At 46.6% G+C, this 18517-nt stretch overlaps 1 protein-coding gene across 3 annotated transcripts in view; it reads right to left on the bottom strand.

Moving 5' to 3' along the window:
* The window catches only part of LOC124552487 (aminopeptidase Ey-like), a 440551-nt gene that overhangs the window by 17296 nt on the left and 404738 nt on the right, over positions 1 to 18517 (bottom strand). For 2 of the 3 annotated variants that reach the window (XM_047126768.1, XM_047126770.1), the window contains exon 14: positions 17580 to 17661. In XM_047126768.1, the coding sequence (XP_046982724.1) occupies positions 17580 to 17661 (82 nt within the window). Of the gene's footprint in view, positions 1 to 17579; positions 17662 to 17723; positions 17806 to 18517 lie in introns of all 3 variants that reach the window. The other variant, XM_047126769.1, reaches the window with a different exon arrangement.

Here is an 18517-nt window from a genome sequence, read left to right as displayed (position 1 = left end):
TTATAGCGACTTCAAAAAGGCATTTTTTGACAAGTTTTGGAGCGATGGAGTACAGAAGAGTCTAAGGAAAGAAGTTTATCAGGTTGAACCCGTTAATCCAAAGAATGGAGGTCTACGGAAGTACTTTGAGAATTATCTAGGAAAGATCACGGATACCCCTATTTCGAGCAAAGATGTCGTACTGATATTGAAGTCGAAGTTACCAGCATTCATACAAGAGAAATTAGTTAATGTATCGGAGGATGATCAGGAAGATTTTCTATCTATATTAGACTCATTAAATCTCATTCATGAGGAGATTCGCGCCAATAAGAAACACAGTTCAAATAACAACAGTTGGCAATCCCCGAATTACAATAACATTAATTCTTCTCAGCCGGACAACAGAAAACGCAAGTACCACAACAGCTATAGCGGTAATTCTCAATGGCAAACAGACAATAACTACCCATACAAGCGAAACCGGAATAATAATTGGAATCGTTATAATCGTACGAATGACACTAACGAAAGGCAGTACAGAAATTAGCCTCTGTACCAGTTGTATGGCAATAATTCAAATAACTGCAGTTGGCAGCGCGGCTATCAACAAACAGTGCAGCCGTGGAATGCAAGTCAACAACAATCGCCCATGTATTAGGCCGATATTACACTATCAAATTTCTTTGTCAAAGATTTGATCAAAGATGTGATATAATATTCCGTCAAATATATTTGACAAAGATCTTTGACGTAGCGCTAGAAGGGGTATTACACTGTCATCAAATTTTTCTTCAAAGTTCAAGATGGCTGACAACAACTTGTTACTAACCGCAGCAGTTGCACGTACCGCAATTGCATTGTGTGCACATGCGGAAAAGAAGTGGGAGGAAAAAAGGAACCATACATACGAGGTTGACAGTCTGAAATTCCTGGGATTACAACTTTATAAGAAATTCAGTTGAGAGGAGCACACCGCAGGACTGCAGAAACGCCTTTACAAATCTGTATTTGCAATTCGAGTGTTAGCAGACATAGGCAACATAAAAATGAAAAAGCTTGCGTACTTTGCCTACTTTCATTCAATAATGTCATATGGGATAATATTTTGGGGTAAATCTTCAAGTCAATGGAACGAAAAACTAATATAATCTGGGTGAAGCCGTGGGTTTTACGACGACACGATAAAAGCATTCAACAAAACTTGTTACGTGAGCTTACAGTGGAAGACGTCAAGTCGTACATCAATTACTTAAGAATGGATGAGCATACATTTCTGTATGTGCTCAGTGAAGTGTATCCTTGTATCACAAAGCACAATATTCACTTAAGAATTGCAACATCTTCAGAAGACAGGCTCAATGTAACACTCCGATTCCTTGCTACAGGAGAGTGTTGTGTTGTGTTATGTTATGTTAGGTTAGGTTAGGTCAGGTCAGGTCAGGTCAGGTCAGGTCAAGTCAGGTCTCGTCTCCAATCTTCTTAATCTATTTTTGTATTCAGGGTGCCTCGCATTGTAAAGCACCTCATCAGCTTCATACATCTCTATTAATTTTGTAGTTGTTGGTACACACCAATTGTATTTACCGGCAATGTTTATAAAAACACTACAGACGACAGAACGCTGCAGCGATGCTAGCGCTCCATGTGGTAACGTGTCACATTGCAGTGAACAGAAGACAAGCGATTTCTTTGATCAAATCTATAGCGAGGCCCTAGTTTTGATCAAATATTGGACGACATTTGCCAAAGTCCCTATTACACCAATCTTTGACAAAGATATTGGACAAAGAAATTTGATAGTGTAACACAGTCAAAATAATAACGCACCAAGTTTCGAGCCTCAATTTGAAACTCGTTTCGTTCGAATTCTATTCGCCGACAAATAATGGAGGCGAACAAAAGCCGTGAATTTTACAAACAACAACAGTACTTCGAATAGCCAGCAGACAACGGAAAACTAGTTTCAGCATCTGACGAGTCTGTTACTTCCACCGACATACTAATAACGTTCTTGTTTTACGGCATAATGACAAACAGGATATACGAGACGAACTACTACATGAAAACGTCATTACTGAAACAGACAAATCGTACGACGATCAAGTACAGGCAGTAACATATTTATGTTTACAAGGAGCTAAAACGACCGCTATTATTGACACAGGAGCAAATGTAAATGCCGTTTCTCTTGTTTGTTTAAACAATTGTCAAATACTGTAAAGATATCGACTCTCCCTGTTCAAAACTGCACTATAACCGGAGCTAAAATCTTGCAGGTCCATAAAATTAACATTCAAGCTTTAATAACGATTCAGTTTCAGTCCATTGTTGTACAAAGCATTTTCCTTGTAGTGAAAAATTTATCTATCTCATGTTTGCTTGGCATGGAATTCCTGCGCCAAACGAAAGCTAAAATCGACATTTATCATCGAATCTGTACTTTGAATGTTAACGACCATGGAATTGTTTTACAATTAATTAAAGAGAAAGTTCGGAATCATCGTTTAGGTCATCGATTGAAATTACATCGATTGATAAGAAAGTACAAAAGTCCTCGCGACTATTGGGACGTACCTAACAATAAACTTTATGACAACAATGACGAAAACTATCTTCCAGACAGAAATGAAATTGTTGCCAAACTCAGGAATCGACCGACTTAAATGACCAGCAGCGACAAGAACATCACCGACTTCTAAACGCTTTCATCCATATTTTGTTCTACGAGACCTGGAACAATAACGGATGTTGAATATCAAATGGAAGTAATTCCTCACTCCACCTTTCGCAGAACAACATACACAATTACCTTTTCTCGCCGAGAAGCGGTAAAAGAAGAAATTAAAAAGATGTTAAGATGGAAAGTGATTGAGACCTCAGATTCACCCTATAGCAGTCCCTTGTTAACCATTCTCAAATCTGATAATAGGGTACGTCTGGTGCTCCATGCCCGGAAGATAAATGAAATTATTCTCCTTGTCAGAACTCGTCCTGAAACTCTCGCTATTTGTCTAGTATCGATTCAAACTGTCATACTGGCAAGTGAGACTTCACTAAGAACACGAGACTGCACAGCCTTTCTTTTTAGTGGACGTTCCTACCAATTCGGAGTGATGCCTTTCGGTCTGAATGTCAGCTCAGGTGTATTTATTTCTGCACTCGATCATGTACATGGACAGAATTTATTAGATGACGTTACCGTTTATGTAGACGATCTATTGATCGCTACTAACACTTGGGAAAAGAAAATTGAACTCATTCAAAAGGTATTTCAGAAATTTCTTGAATATGGTGTCACAGCTAACCTTGTTGTTGTTGTTGTGGTCTTCAGTCCTGAGACTGGTTTGATGCAGCTCTCCATGCTACTCTATCCTGTGCAAACTTCTTCATCTCCCAGTACCTACTGCAGCCTACATCCTTCTGAATCTGCTTAGTGTATTCATCTCTTGTTCTCCCTCTACGATTTTTACCCTCCACGCTGCCCTCCAGTACTAAATTGGTGATCCCTCGATGCCTCAGAACATGTCCTACCAACCGATTCCTTCTTCTAGTCAAGTTGTGCCACAAGCTCCTCTTCTCCCCAATTCTATTCAGTACCTCCTCATTAGTTATGTGATCTAACCACCTAATCTTCAGCATTCTTCTGTAGCATCACATTTCAAGAGCTTCTATTCTCTTGCTGTCTGAACTATTTATCGTCCACGTTTCACTTCCATACATGGCTACACTCCATACAAATACTTTCAGAAACGGCTTCCTGACGTTTAACTCTATACTCGATGTTAACAAATTTCTCTTCTTCAGAAACGCTTTGCTTGCCATTGTCAGTCTACATTTTATATCCTCTCTACTTCAACCATCACCAATTATTTTGCTCCCCAAATAGCAAAACTCCTTTACTACTTTAAGTGTCTCATTTCCTAATCTAATTCCCTCAGCATCACCGGACTTAATTCGACTACATTCCATTATCCTCGTTTTGCTTTTGTTGATGTTCATCTTATACCCTCCTTTCAAGACACTGTCCATTCCGTTCAACTGCTCTTCCAAGTCCTTTGCTGTCTCTGAGGTTCGCCGATGACATTGTAATTTTGTCAAAGTTTTTATTTCTTCTCCATGGATTTTAATACCTACTCCCAACTTTTATTTTGTTTTCTTTATTGCTTGCTCAATATACAGATTAAATAAGATCGGGGATAGGCTGCAACCCTGTCTCACTCCCTTCCCAACCACTGCTTCCCTTTCATACCCCTCGACTCTTATAACTGCCATCTGCTTTCTGTACAAATTATAAATAACAGCTAACCTTACCAAGTCTAAATTCGCCCGTTCTCAAATCAAATTCTTGGGTCACATCCTTTCCCCAGATGGAATCAAACCCGATCCGGACAAAATAAGTGCAGTCAAAAATTTTCCTACACCAACCACTAAGCGACAATTGAAAAGCTTTCTTGGCCTCGTCTCTTTCTTCAGGGAATTTCCGTCCAACCAGGTAATGAACAAGTCTTCATTGTCGAAACTGTTCAAGAAAAGCACACGTTAGAATTCGACTCCAGAATGCCAACAAGCTTTCGATTCTATAAAACAAGCTCATGTCAATAGCCCTATCTTACACCATCCCGACATGACACAAAAGTTTTGCATCTCATCTGATATTTCCTTTCAAGGGCTTGGCGCCATTCTCTTTCAAGTAGTCAAAACCAACAATGCTCAGGAAAATAAGATTATCAGTTTCGCAAGTCGAGTGTTCCTGAAGCAGAAAGGTCCTATTCAGTAACCGAGCTCGAAGCACTCGCAGTGATTATGTCACTTAAACGCTCCAACTACTACATCTCAGGCCATAAAGTAAATGTATTTCCCGACCACCAAGAACTAAGCTTTCTCCTCCCCTGCAAACTGCGACACTCTCGTTTGACCCGATGGTGCTTATTCTTACAAGAATATAATTTTGAGATCATTTACATAAAAGGTAAAGATAACGTTTTGGCTGACGCATTCTCCAGAATGTCGGAAGGATCTACAGATTCCAAAGATCTTCTAGAACAAACGTCCAACTTTCGAGTACTGTTAATGAACGATCCTTTACATCGAAGATATTTTCAATTGTGCAATCATATTGCACAGTTACAAAACTCGGATCCGAGATGGAACAAAATCAACCATTTGGTCGCCATCAGTACTGACCATCCTGTATGCAAACGCTTCAAGATGCACAACAATGTCTTATTTCATCGGACATCTCTTACAAGCGACAACTGGGTTGTCTGCATTCCTAAGGAATTTGAAGAACATCTCTTATGGCACACTCATATCACTTGGGGGCATTTTGGCCCCGAAAAATGTAAGCGAAAAAAATTCTAACATGTTTTGTTAGAATTTATTCTCCATCGGTTTTACTCCACAACGAGTTGATTTCTCAGTGAAGAGAACAAAATGAATGGATTAACCCCATTCCTAAAGCACAAAATGCAAGCCCAAATCTTGATGCAAAAATCCGACAAGCGTTAATTCGACTCACTACCCAAGCTCAAATCAGCAAGAAAGCTTTCGAGCTAACGTACATAAAGTTTTGGAACATAAACAAGGTGAAAAGGTACTCTTGAGAACACATTTTAAGCCATAACTTATACTTAAGAACCGCAAATGGCAGACGCTTTTTCAGGGACCGTATATAGTATTAAGGAAGCCTCACATCGGGTGCTATTTATTAGTAGACCTAGTAAGTGGCAGAATTAAAAGATTGTATCACCACGCTTATTTGAAGTAGTATTATTGCAAGGAGTGAGTAGTCAAACGCACCACCAATTACCAACGGCAGTGTTAACAACGTCTAGCATTGCGTATGACGGAGAAATAGCTAACTAGTGTAACAACAACGACACGATTTATGTATGTCAGCAACAGCGCTCACATACAGGGTGTTACAAAAAGGTACGGCCAAACTTTCAGGAAACATTCCTCACACACAAAGAAAGAAAATATGTTAAGTGGACATGTGTCCGGAAACGCTTACTTTCCATGTTAGAGCTCATTTTATTACTTCTCTTCAAATCACATTAATCATGGAATGAAACACACAGCAACAGAACGTACCAGCGTGACTTCAAACACTTTGTTACAAGAAATGTTCAAAATGTCCTCCGTTAGCGAAGGTACATGCATCCACCCTCCGTCGCATGGAATCCCTGATGCGCTCGTGCAGCCCTGGAGAATGGTGTATTGTATCACAGCCGTCCACAATACGAGCACAAAGAGTCTCTACATTTGGTACCGGGGTTGCGTAGACGAGAGCTTTCAAATGCCCCCATAAATGAAAGTCAAGAGGGTTGAGGTCAGGAGAGCGTGGAGGTCACGGAATTGGTCCGCCTCTACCAATCGGTCGTTGTTGAGAAGCGTACGGACATTTCGACTGAAATGTGCAGGAGCTCCATCGTGCACGAACCACATGTTGTGTCGTACTTCTAAAGGCACATGTTCTAGCAGCACAGGTAGAGTATCCCGTATGAAATCGTGATAACGTGCTCCATTGAGCGTAGGCCCAATCCAGACATGACCAACAATGCCTGCTCAAACGTTCACAGAAAATCTCTGTCGATGACGTGATTGTACAATTGCGTGCGGATTCTCGTCAGTCCATACATGTTGATTGTGAAAATTTACAATTTGATCACGTTGGAATGAAGCCTCATCCGTAAAGAGAACATTTGCACTGAAATGAGGATTGACACATTGTTGGATGAACCATTCGCAGAAGTTTACCCGTGGAGGCCAATCAGCTGCTGATAGTGCCTGCACACGCTGTACACGGTACGGAAACAACTGGTTCTCCCGTAGCACTCTCCATACAGTGACGTGGTAACGTTACCTTGTACAGCAGCAACTTCTCTGACGCTGACATTAGGCTTATCGTCAACAGCACGAAGAATTGCCTCGTCCATTGCTGGTGTCCTCGTCGTTCTAGGTCTTCCCCAGTCGCGAGTCATAGGCTGGAATGTTCCGTGGTCCCTAAGACGCCGATCAATTGCTTCGAACGTCTTCCTGTCGGGACACCTTCGTTCTGGAAATCTGTCTCGATAAAAACGTACCGCGCCACGGCTATTACCCCGTGCTAATCCGTACATCAAATGGGCATCTGCCAACTCCGCATTTGTAAACATTGCACTGACTGCAAAACCACGTTCGTGATGAACACTAACCTGTTAATGCTACGTACTGATGTGCTTGATGCTAGCACTGTAGAGCAATGAGTCGCATGTCAACACAAGCACCGAAGTCAACATTACCTTCCTTCAATTGGGCCAACTGGCGGTGAATCGAGGAAGTACAGTACATACTGACGAAACTAAAATGAGCTCTAACATAGAAATTAAGCGTTTCCGGACACATGTCCACATAACATCTTTTCTTTCTTTGTCTGTGAGGAATGTTTCCTGAAAGTTTGGCCATACCTTTTTGTAACACCCTGTATACAAACGTGGGTGGTGGTAATGATTTATAACTAGATTACTAGTCCTACGAGAACGACAGCACAAAGAAGGTCTTTGTTATTATCAATAATTTCTATAAATGTATACGTATATAAAAGGTTTCGCACAGTTAAAGGATACCCTTTAAGCTACAGTGAACTACAGTATGTATAGAGAGAAAACGACGCATTCCTCAGAGAAGTGCGTCCACAACTCTGAAAAGCATGGCTAATATTTTCTGTAACTCCTCCCGAACAGGCCATGAACGCACAACGGTACTGACCGGCCGCCGAGTCATCCTCAGCCCATAGGCCTCACTGGATGCGGGTATGGAGGGGCATGTGGTCAGCACACCGCACTCCCGGCCTTATGCCTGTTTTCGAGACCGGAGCTCGCTCGCTTGCACGTATCTGAGGTTTGACCCTCGGCTGGTGGTGAAGTGCTAGCGCCTCTGGGGCCCTTCTCCTTCGGTCTTGATGATTTGTGGGGGAAATTGCTTGAAGGTGCTGTGATTGACTTAGTGTTGTGCTGTTTTTATTCTTTCCTTTTTTTAAGATGTAAGAATAGTTACAGGGATAGTAGGAGACGCAGGAAAACGAACGGCCCAATTGACTGGCCGGCGCAGTATTTAAAAATGACAGATGAAAGGATAGTAGAAGGGACAGTGAGAGAGTGAAGAAAACAAATGGCCCATTGACTAGCCGGGAGCTTAGAAGTAAATGACAGATTAAAGGAAAGGAGGAGGGACAGTAAGAGTTGAATGAAAGCAAAAGGCCATTGTCCTGGCCTTGTCTTCATGGTGGCGTCAGTGACGACGGTGCCAGACAGTCATGAGGGGATAAAGTGGGGTGGGGGGGAGGGCAGTCGGAGAATGACAGATGGAGAAGTGAAAAGGGGGCCTGTAAGGATTAGGCCGACATTGGAGGGGGGGGGGGGCGTGAAGGGCGGTGGGGGTGGCGTGAGGGGCGATGAGGAGGGATGGATGCCATGATGTGGTGATGAGATGGAGTGGTGATATGAAAAAGATGAAGTGACACGAAAGTGACTAGTGAATGGGAAGTCATGGGGGGTGGAAGAGAAGGTCAGGCCAGCAGGTAGTGGTCAGGCGGTGGACACAGGATGTGGAGTTCTTGGGTAGGGAAGTCGAAAGGGAGGTGGATGGCACGCCGGAGAGCTCGATTTTGGACGGTTTGGAGATGGCAGAGGTGGGTGGGGGTAGTATTGCCCCACACCACTGCCGCGTATTCAAGAATGGGACGAACAAGGGAGGTGTAAAATCTGACAGCAAAGTGTGTAAGGAGTGAAGAGGTGGTGTTGATGAGCGGGTAGAGCAGGCATAGTCGCCCTATCTTCTTTCGACACACGTCATCAATGTGGGCGTGCCAGGTGAGGCGTTGGTCCAGTTTAACTCCCAAGTACTTCGCAGTAGGAGTCCAATGGACTGGGGTACCAAGATGGACACCTGCGGGAGCCAAATGGGAATGTGGCGCCGGCAGATGATAAAGGCTTGGGTTTTGGAGGGATTAAATGCCCGACGCCAGGTCCTAGCCCATTGGGCAAGGGAATCTGTTGCCCCTGGAGCCGCTGTTGACGACCTGCCGCACTCTGAGTACGAGAGAAGAGCGCAGTGTCATCTGCGTAGAGGGCTAAATGCACCCTCGGCGCAAAGGGCAGGTCGGCCGTGAAGAGGGAGTAGAGTACTCTGCCTTGCAGTACTCCTGCCCTGATACGTCGTCGTGTAGATTTCCCCTCGGGGATCCTAACGTGGAAGGTGCGACCTTCCAGGTATGTGGCTATTAGCTGTACATGGGACACTGGAAAGCCGAGTGAGAGTAACTTGTAGAGCAGCCCTTCATGCCAGACCGAATCAAATGTCCTTGACACGTCGAGCAGTATGGCTCAGAAGTACTCCCTACGTTCTATGGCGTCCAGTGCCTCTTCTACAAGGCGCAGGAGTTTGTGAGTGGTTGCATGACCCTGCCTGAAGACAAACTGCTCATCCAGGAGGACACATTCTCGGGCAATGTGGATGAGCAGTCGTTTAAGGCACAGCCTCTGGAACACCTTGGACATGGCGGGCAAGAGGCTGATGGGACGGTAGCTGGCAGGAGAACGAAGATCCTTCCCAGCCTTGGGGATGGCGACCACCTCGGCATGTTTCGAGGCAGTGGGAAATGGACTGGTTGTGAGGATGTTGTTGGAGGTGGCCATCAGGATGGGAATAGAAGCTGGGGAGCTGCTTGAGGAGGGCGTTGGTCAGCTTGTTGGGGCCGCCAGCTTTCTTGGAACTGAGGTACTGCAGTTGCAGTTCAACCTCTTCTTCGTTGATGGGAGTGGTATGATCCTCGGGGTACTGGAGGGCAAGGAGTTTTGGGAGGCATGCCGTCACCAGGCAGATATGGTTGGGGTCGACAGGGTCATCGACCAGGTTGAAGTTCTGTACGAAGACATTGGCCAAGTCATTTGCCTCAGCATCAGGTTCGGACACAAAGTCATTACCGACCCGGAGGGGGTGGGGGGAAATCAGTTGCCCTCGCCGCAAAAGGCATTTTGTGAGCCTCCAAGCAGACTGATCACGCAGGTCAATGGCAGAGAATTTGTCTGCCCATGCCTAATTGCGGTGGTCTTGTACCATAGCCTTGATCTGGTGCTACAATCTATTGATTAGGCCCATGGTTGCTGGGTTCCGAGTAAGCGGCCATTCTCGGATGGTCCAGTTTTTCTCTGTGATGAGAGCACAGATATGAGGAGGGAGTGGACGCAGATGGTCTGGGGGTTGTTCCCGACGATGAGGGGTCGCTGCAGCTACAGCATCGAGAGTGATGGTGGTGAGGTGGGTAAGGTTGCGATCCGCGTCCACCTGATTGGCAGCAGGAATGGTGGGTAGGGCTGCTTCAACCCGTGGCAGGTAGGACCGCCAGTCAACACCGCGGATGTTCAGACCATCATGTGGCACGCAACGAGATCAATGGAGCAGATGACAGGGCGGTGATCGGAGGCCAGAGCGATGTGGGTGGCTGCAGTGATGGGGTGTGGAAGACCTTTCACCACTGCGATGTCTAAGACATCTGGGAGACGTCCTCCAGTGGGGTATATTGTGGGATCGTATGGGCCGATGGTGCAGCCGTGATGCTGCTCAGTGACCCGGAGGAGTCAACGACCTGACGTGTTGGTAACTCTGCTGTTCCAGGCAGCATACTTGGCATTGAAGTCGCCGCCAACAAAGACGTCGTTGCCAAGTGACAGCAATGCCTCATACTCTGGTCTTTGAAGAAGGCCTCATGGTGGTCTGTAAAGAGCCACGAACGTGATGGAACCCCTCACCGTGTGGACGACAATGCCAGTGGCTTCCACAGTATTGGGGGACGGGGATGGGGTGGTGGCGGAGGGAATTACGCATGTACACCGCTGTGCCACCGTAGGCGATGGGCCTGTCAGTCCTGTAGCAGGTGTAGTTCGCTACACGGACGAAAACACCAGCATTGAGGTATGTCTCAGCGACAAGGCAAATGTCAACCGCTCATCAAGGAGGAACTGTCGGAATTCGCCCTGTTGTTTATGGAGACCATTGGCGTTCCAGATAATGGCTGTCAACCCATGGTTTCTAATAGCCATGACCGGAAGGAGCAGGGGTGGCGGTGGTGGAGGACACGGATAGGGAGAGGGCGGAGGCAAGCTGGAGAGGGATGGTTTGGAGGAAGTAGATGAAGGCAGTGGCGTTGCCGCGGTCAGAGCCTCAACAACACTGGAAATGAGGTCACCAAAGGGGTGTGAATAGAAGAAGGGGTGGGGAGAGGGTGCTGCTGTAATTGTACCAGGGTGGGAGGGGGGCAGCAGAGCTTGACGCCCGCTGCTGGGGTGGGGAAGGAACAGCAGAACATGACACCTGCTATGAGGAAGGAGAAGCAGAGCTTGACACCTGCTGGGGAGGGAGTAGGGGGAGTGATGTGGGGGGAGCATGGGATGGGGATGGAGAGGAGGGGGTGGGTAGGAGGCCAGAGGGGCGGGATGGGAGCAAGAGGTGTGGTGAGGGTAAGTTCGCAGCTCTGACTACCCTAGGGCGCCACAGTAACTGACGCTTGGATGGGTCGCCGCCGAGGGCCCCAAAGATCGACGCTGATTGGCGCAAGTAGATTTGATCTTGGGGCAGCCCATGTAGCTGCCCATATGGTTTCCACCACAACGGGCACATGTGGGAGGGGCCTCTCGGGGTTTGGAGCACTCGGAAGAGGCATGACCCCCAGTGCACCTCCCAGGTGCAGTCACCCGCAATGTGCGCCAGGCCCTAACAGCAATAGCACACGAGGGTCAGCCTCCAGGAGTGATGTTTCTCCATCGTCATGCTGACGAGTTCGATGGAGGTGAGGGTGGGGAGGAGGCAGTTCTCTGGCGTGTCTGGGGCAGAACGAAGAAGAAGCGGTGGGGCGACAAGTAAGGGGGGAGATGTTCTCGAGATGACTTTGGGTGTGACGTTGAGGGTGGATAAGGCTGCCTTCAGGTCATTGTCAGTATGCTTCATAGGGAGTCCCCTGACGCCGACCCAGAGGTGGCGAGACTTGGTGGGGGGGGGGGGGGGAGAATTCAATGTTAACGGTATGAAGGGTGTGGAGGACTTTGATGATTGGACATGCGGAAGAGGTCCTCGCCTGCCGTTTTGATGTGATGGGGTACTCCTTGAGTATGTCAAGGAGTCCTTTAAGGGGCTCTTTGTCTCGATGAAGACGGATGGGAGGGCTAGTGGGGTGGCTGTGGCTGGGAGAGGAGGGGAGGTGGTGGGGGGGGGTATGCATCTGTATGATGGCTTGCAGTTTTCTGGGGACACTTTCAGTGAGGTGTCTGAATGTCTGCAAATTGATATCAGCCCGTTATTCCTCTAGAGTGGGAAGCTAAGAAGGTAGTGATGTAGAATGCTGAGTTGTGCAGAGAAATCGACGTTCTAACTCATCCCAGAGCTGTTTCATTTCTTCAGGTTGGGAACCTGCACTGCTCCACAAAGCACTGCTTCATAGGTGCTACTTTATGAGAGGGTACATAATCATGTTAACAGTAACAATCATCATCTCCAAAAGATTACTCTACTTTACACAGTAGCCAAAGCTGTAAAATGTGTTCACATTCTTCCAAATTAAGTGTTTTCTTAAGCACAATAAGAGGACCACGCCACAACCACGAAAAACGCTGTAACGCCACGTCATCTGTACAGCACTGTTGGAACTGCACGTGGTGGCAGATTATGTTTTCCAGGCATTCGTCAAATTGGAATGCGACAGGCTACAGTGCGATCGATCACTCCAGTAGCGTCGCTCTTTACTCCGCCTCAAGCGCCGCTTAGGATCGACTCCAGAAATACGTGGCTTCAGTCCACTGTACCACATTCTTTCTGGCTCCCTACGCATGGGCAGTAGGTTGCTGGCAGCACTTTGAGACTCACCAGTCACTCCGTTTGGTACGGCCACTCTTTGCAATGCTCGTCAGTACACGACGTCTGCTTCTCTGTGGTCGTTCCTTTGCGCTTCCACTCTTTTGTGGTGGTACGTTCCTATGGGACCAAACTGCTGAGGTCATCGGCCCTTAGGCTTACGCACTACTTAATCTAACTTAAACTAACTTACGCTAAGGAAAACACACACATCTGCGCACAAGGGAGGACTCGAACCTCCGAGCGGGGAGCTCCGAGAACCGTGGCAAGGCGCCCCTAGACTGCGTGGCCACCCTGGACGGCTCGTTTCCACTTCACTCACATCGGGAAGAGCCTAATTTGGCAGCTTTAGCGGGCCAAAATGTCGCTGATGGATTTGTTATTTGGGTTACATCCAGTGGTCACTGAGCTTCCCTAACCGATCCATTCTGCTGTTTGTGCTTCTCTACTGTCTACACAATACTTGCCATCCCCTTTTACACTGGAGCATCTTCCCCTCTCGACTCACAGGTCTACGTTTACATATACACATATATTTCTCAAGCCATTTTGGCAGAGCGTATTTGTATCGGTATTAATTTTCCTTCATCTTCTTTAGTTCGTATACTCTGTTAAGTCTTTGTGCTCGGGGAGCAAGGGCGATAATCTACGATCACCGCTCCCGAGGAGTCCCCCAGAGACCGATAGGGTTCGCTCAAAGACTTCTAGTAACTGACGTCACACGGAGCACAAGATTGCCGACTGCGAAAGAGATCGTGCTGCGCTCTGTCGCTGTTCTCACGCCGACACTGCTTGCATTGTGTTGCTGTTACCTGAATTTCTGTTTGGATACTATCAGGATTGTCAAAGAATGTGGTGTGACGGTAGATGCTTACTGCAACGTCACAAAGACGTGGCTGCAAACTGTCAGTGTCCTCTGTGTAGCAGATTCAAACTACGCAGTAAAGTGCATCTGCAGCATGTGTTATATACTGAGCACGGATTTACAGCAGCCCCGACACTCTCGAGTACAGACATCTATGTGGGACCTTTGGAATGCGGGAGTAATGCCGACCAAATAGAGGCGCACTTGATGTATCGAGTACCTTGCAGTGATCATTTTTTGCAGCAGCTACACGTAAATTGTACCACTTAGCGAGAAAACTTTTTTTATGTGCTGGAGAATAATTTTATTTATACTTCCATTTGCGTTTGATCTTTTTAACAATATGTCTTCAGTGCATGTACTCAAATGTTACACGATTTTACATTTTGGCGTATTGGTTTTTAGAGTTCCTCCCACGCCCCTGGAATTAAGTGGGCCACATTTGACACACAAAATCTATGCTGCAAAATGACCAACGTAGGGGGTGTATAACACTCTAGCTCTAGTATTTACAGAGGTACAGACATTCCTGTTTTTTAAGCCCCAGCCATATAGGCTGCCTTTCATGACAGGTGTGTTTTGTGGTAATACTATCGACCTACCTTTTCGATCTGCTTTATAGGGCAGATTACACATCGTGAGTAAGAAATGGTTTTACAACCCCCGATATGGGCTCGCCAGCACAACAAGCACGTTTTGCTAGAGTAGTATCGGCTTGCTTTATCTGCCTGTTTTGCTTGGCAGCCAGCACAGCGTGGGAAAAAAGGGTTTCTGAGCCTGTGGAATATGGGCTGTGGTGCGCGAGAGGCACGTTGTGGGAGTAATATTGGCCTGCTATATCGACCTCTTCTGCAGGGGCTACATGTGTTGAACGGATATCCCTGGGGGATAGGGAGACGGGAGAGAGGGGGCAGGGGGATGGATAGTGAGAGAGCGGGTAGTAGTGGAGGGGTCGGGAGAGAGGGGGAGGAGGGGATGTAGACACAGAGAGGGGAGGAGAGGGAGGGAGAGTTGGGACAGAAAGATGGGAGGGAAGAAGAGGTGGGCAGAGAAGTGGGGGAAGTGATGGATACTTAGGGAGGTGAGGAGGTGATGGTCAGTGAGGGAGGAGGAGGATATGTAGCAAGAGATGTGCACAACATATGTATTACATACGTGTATGCAGGCGAAGATGCTGGGAAAAGTCTAGTACTGTAACAAAATGAAAATTTGCTTACATTAAGAGGTCTAATTCATGACTTGAAGATCGTGCAGGTTCCCTGCACGTGGAAAATCAGCTGAAAGTCGTACTTTTTCGTGCAGAGTCGCTGTAATTTCTTTACATAACATTAATTCTACTGCAATTTTGGTGTGTAGACTGTGATTTTTTCTGCAAGTTTTGTCAACTTCCCGAGTTTTTGTTTTCCGTGAGCGTGTGTGTGTGTGTGTGTATGTGCGTGTGTTTATTTGTTCATTTACGTGAAAAATGTTCTAACACACACACACACACACACACACACACACACACACACACGCACGCACGCACGCACGCACGCACGCACGCACACGCACGGGAAATGAGTAAAGCCAAAAATGAGTGTGAGAGTTGGCATCACTTACAGAAGCAAATGACACTCTAGACGCCAAAATGGCAGTTTTGTCTTAACAGTATGCTACAAAGTTATGGCGACTGTATGAAGAAAATTGTGAACATCAACCAGTTTCCTACAAAGGGGAGGGGGGGGGGGGGGGACTGCATGAACTTTGAGTAGTAAATAAGGTCTTTTCCTGTAAGTACCTTGTCATTTTACTGTAAATGTTAATGTAAACTGTTTTAGATCAAAAAACCAAAATACCAAAACAAAAGTCATTAAATATCACATCCAGGACATCATTTAATATCAAGAATAGAGATGTTTCGCTAAAAGAGGCGAAATGTGTCTTGTTGTATAAATAAAAATTCGTATGCAACAGGTGAAAAGACGCTTTCTAAGTACTTCAATTTATACGTGATCCACTACCCCAGAAATAATACTTTTAGTTTCAAATGGTTCAAGTGGCTCTGAGCACTATGGGACTTAACTTCTGAGGTCATCAGTCCCCTAGAACTTAGAACTAGTTAAATGCAACTAACCTGACCTCACACACATCCATGGCCGAGGCAGGATTCGAACCTGCGACTGTAGCGGTCGCGTGGTTCCAGACTGTAGCGCCTAGAACCGCTCGGCCACTCTGGCCGGCAATATTTTTAGGTAAAATATTCCAAACTCCCAGAGGGATATTGATGGGCAAGGGAGGGTTGCAGGTAAAAGTTAAGATGACTGACTTTGCTGTGGAAACTATAGTCTTCGGGCTCACTCGGGTAATTGGTGATTAACCTGCTACTCAAAGTCTTTAGAAGCTTCTCGAAACTTGGACAGGTGTACAGAACCTTGCAGAACACCCACCCAAATAGCTGTGCATGTTAAACTGCCACTTCTGGGATGGGGACGTGCTCCAGCCGTGAAGGAAATATGCCTGTCAGATTAATGACGACGGTCAGTGTGGATGTGGTTTCTAGACGATTTCTCAAATACCAATAGATGACTACTGGGCTGGTATCCAGGTCTCGCATCAGCTACACGATTCACAGACATTTTGAAAACTTTCGCTCACTTTCACACGGATAATGCTATTCGCAGACAGTTGGAATACACATATTCGGTTCCATCAGGTTGTCGTAGCGGCCCCTTGTTATGTAAACGGCCCGCACAACAGACAGGCAAGGTGGGCTGCCGACCCCCCCCCCCCCCCCCTTCAAGTGCTCATGTTAAAATATCGACAGTGAATGTAAACTTCAACAATCTTTCTGCACAGACACCTCACTACTTTGTGAAAAGCCGTGTGACAAAGATACACCAACTGGAACTAACGCGACTAAGTGTAGCACTCTGCAGAATCAGTGTTATAAGCATGCCAGCAGAGTCAAACCAGCAGTGCATACGTACAGCTGGGACTCCACTGGCCAATACCTAGGCTGGCTCTAGCCCAGTAGACACTCGCTGTAGTCTTTCTGTAGAAATTTGTATCTTGTTGGGAGTAACGCCACTTTGGAATTGTATTTTGGTTGTTATTATTTCTTTTCATTGTCTTTGCACAACAAGAATTATTGTGTTTCTATTGTGTTGTGTTTGGAAATTAGCATACGCAAAGAAGGCGTTTTAGTTAAATAACTGTGTTCAAACTTGATCGTTAGTTCTTTTCTGCCAACCACAGGACACTACACAGGTAACCGCATAAACGCAGGACAAAAGCACAAGAAGAGGTTATAACTCCGTAAAATCTTCGAGATAAAATAAAAGTGTATATTTTTCCCATGCTGTCACGATCTCAGTAATGGGTGAACTTACTACTCATGTATGAAGAAGCACTGGAATTTATAGGCAGTGGTCAGGGTTGTGGGGGAGGGGGGGATGACAGGGGGGAGCCTCATTAGGCAGCGACCTGGAAAGTAACAACAGCAAAATGAATGAAACGAAATGAAGCCATGACCACAGGGCAGTGCTAGATGAAGATGTGCCCAATGAATGCAGGCCACACAGTTTTGTGCAGGGGGTATGCTAACACTAATGGCATCACACAGAGGAAACTTAGCAGTGCGTGCTGTACGAATACTCTATGTGGAATGAGGAAGTGAGTGTGCTGACTAGTGGTGAATAGCTGTCTAGTGCTTGCCCTGTGGTCTCACCTGGTGGTGTGGGGTGAGGTTACGTGAGGTGTTTCGGTGGGACGTGCAACCCGTGACTAAGTGAGTGCATGCCGTGCCAGACAGACTTCGGCAGCTGCCGTGTAACCCCTCAGCAATGGAGGTCTCTGGTTGCTGACTCACCTCCTTGAGCTCCCGCTCGGTGTACATGTCCTCGGCGATGGCCTTGACGTACCTGGACAGGCGGCTCGCCTTGGGGCCGTAGCTGCAACAGAAAGTGCTCTACAGCGCCACAACCAGACACCACACGCAGCAGCCTGCTCTCACCTGCAGCAGGTCCGCATCGGTGAACAGGGTCTCCGCCACAGCGTGCACGTACCGCGACAGAGAGTCCGGCTGGGGCCCGAAGCTGCAACAGCGGGTGCCTCCGACTGTGGTCCCTCCGTCATATTTCGGCCGCAGGAGCGACCCCTTTTGCGACAAAATGTGGCTGCACGTGAAGCTATGGCAATGGCTGACTGTTGTACACGGCCTCAGAAAAGAAGTGGATCGCCCAGATGGCACGAATGATTAGACTTGCAGTTCTCTGTAGCAGTTAGAATCGCCACCAAACTGCTTTAGTGTCGTTCATGTTCACTGTTGTTCGCTGCCCCGGAATGTGAACAACTACAGATGATGTGTGATGGCTGTGAAGGACAGGGAGATGCCACAGATTCGTGTGAGAGAGTAACGGAGTCTGAAAGAGGCTTCACTGCGGGTCTCCATTTGGCCGGATGGTTGGACTGTGTAGTAGCCAGATTTGTGAGGCGTTCAGATGTGACTGTAGCTCCTTCTCGGATTGGAAGGGAAAATGAGGGCAGGTATACTTGTTGTGGTCGACTATGTCAGATCACGCCAAGTGAGGATCGGTTTGTTGTGCACCTGGCATGTTGTTGTTGTGGTCTTCAGTCCTGAGACTGGTTTGATGCAGCTCTCCATGCTACTCTATCCTTTGCAAGCTTCTTCATCTCCCATCTACTGCAACCTACATCCTTCTGAATCTGTTTATTGTATTCATCTCTTGGTCTCCCTCAACGATTTTTACCCTCCACGCTGCCCTCCAATGCTAAATTGGTGATCCC

The sequence above is a fragment of the Schistocerca americana genome, chromosome 10, assembly GCF_021461395.2.
Source record: "Schistocerca americana isolate TAMUIC-IGC-003095 chromosome 10, iqSchAmer2.1, whole genome shotgun sequence".
Taxonomy (NCBI): domain Eukaryota; kingdom Metazoa; phylum Arthropoda; class Insecta; order Orthoptera; family Acrididae; genus Schistocerca; species Schistocerca americana.
This window is presented reverse-complemented; position numbering and strand designations above follow the sequence as displayed.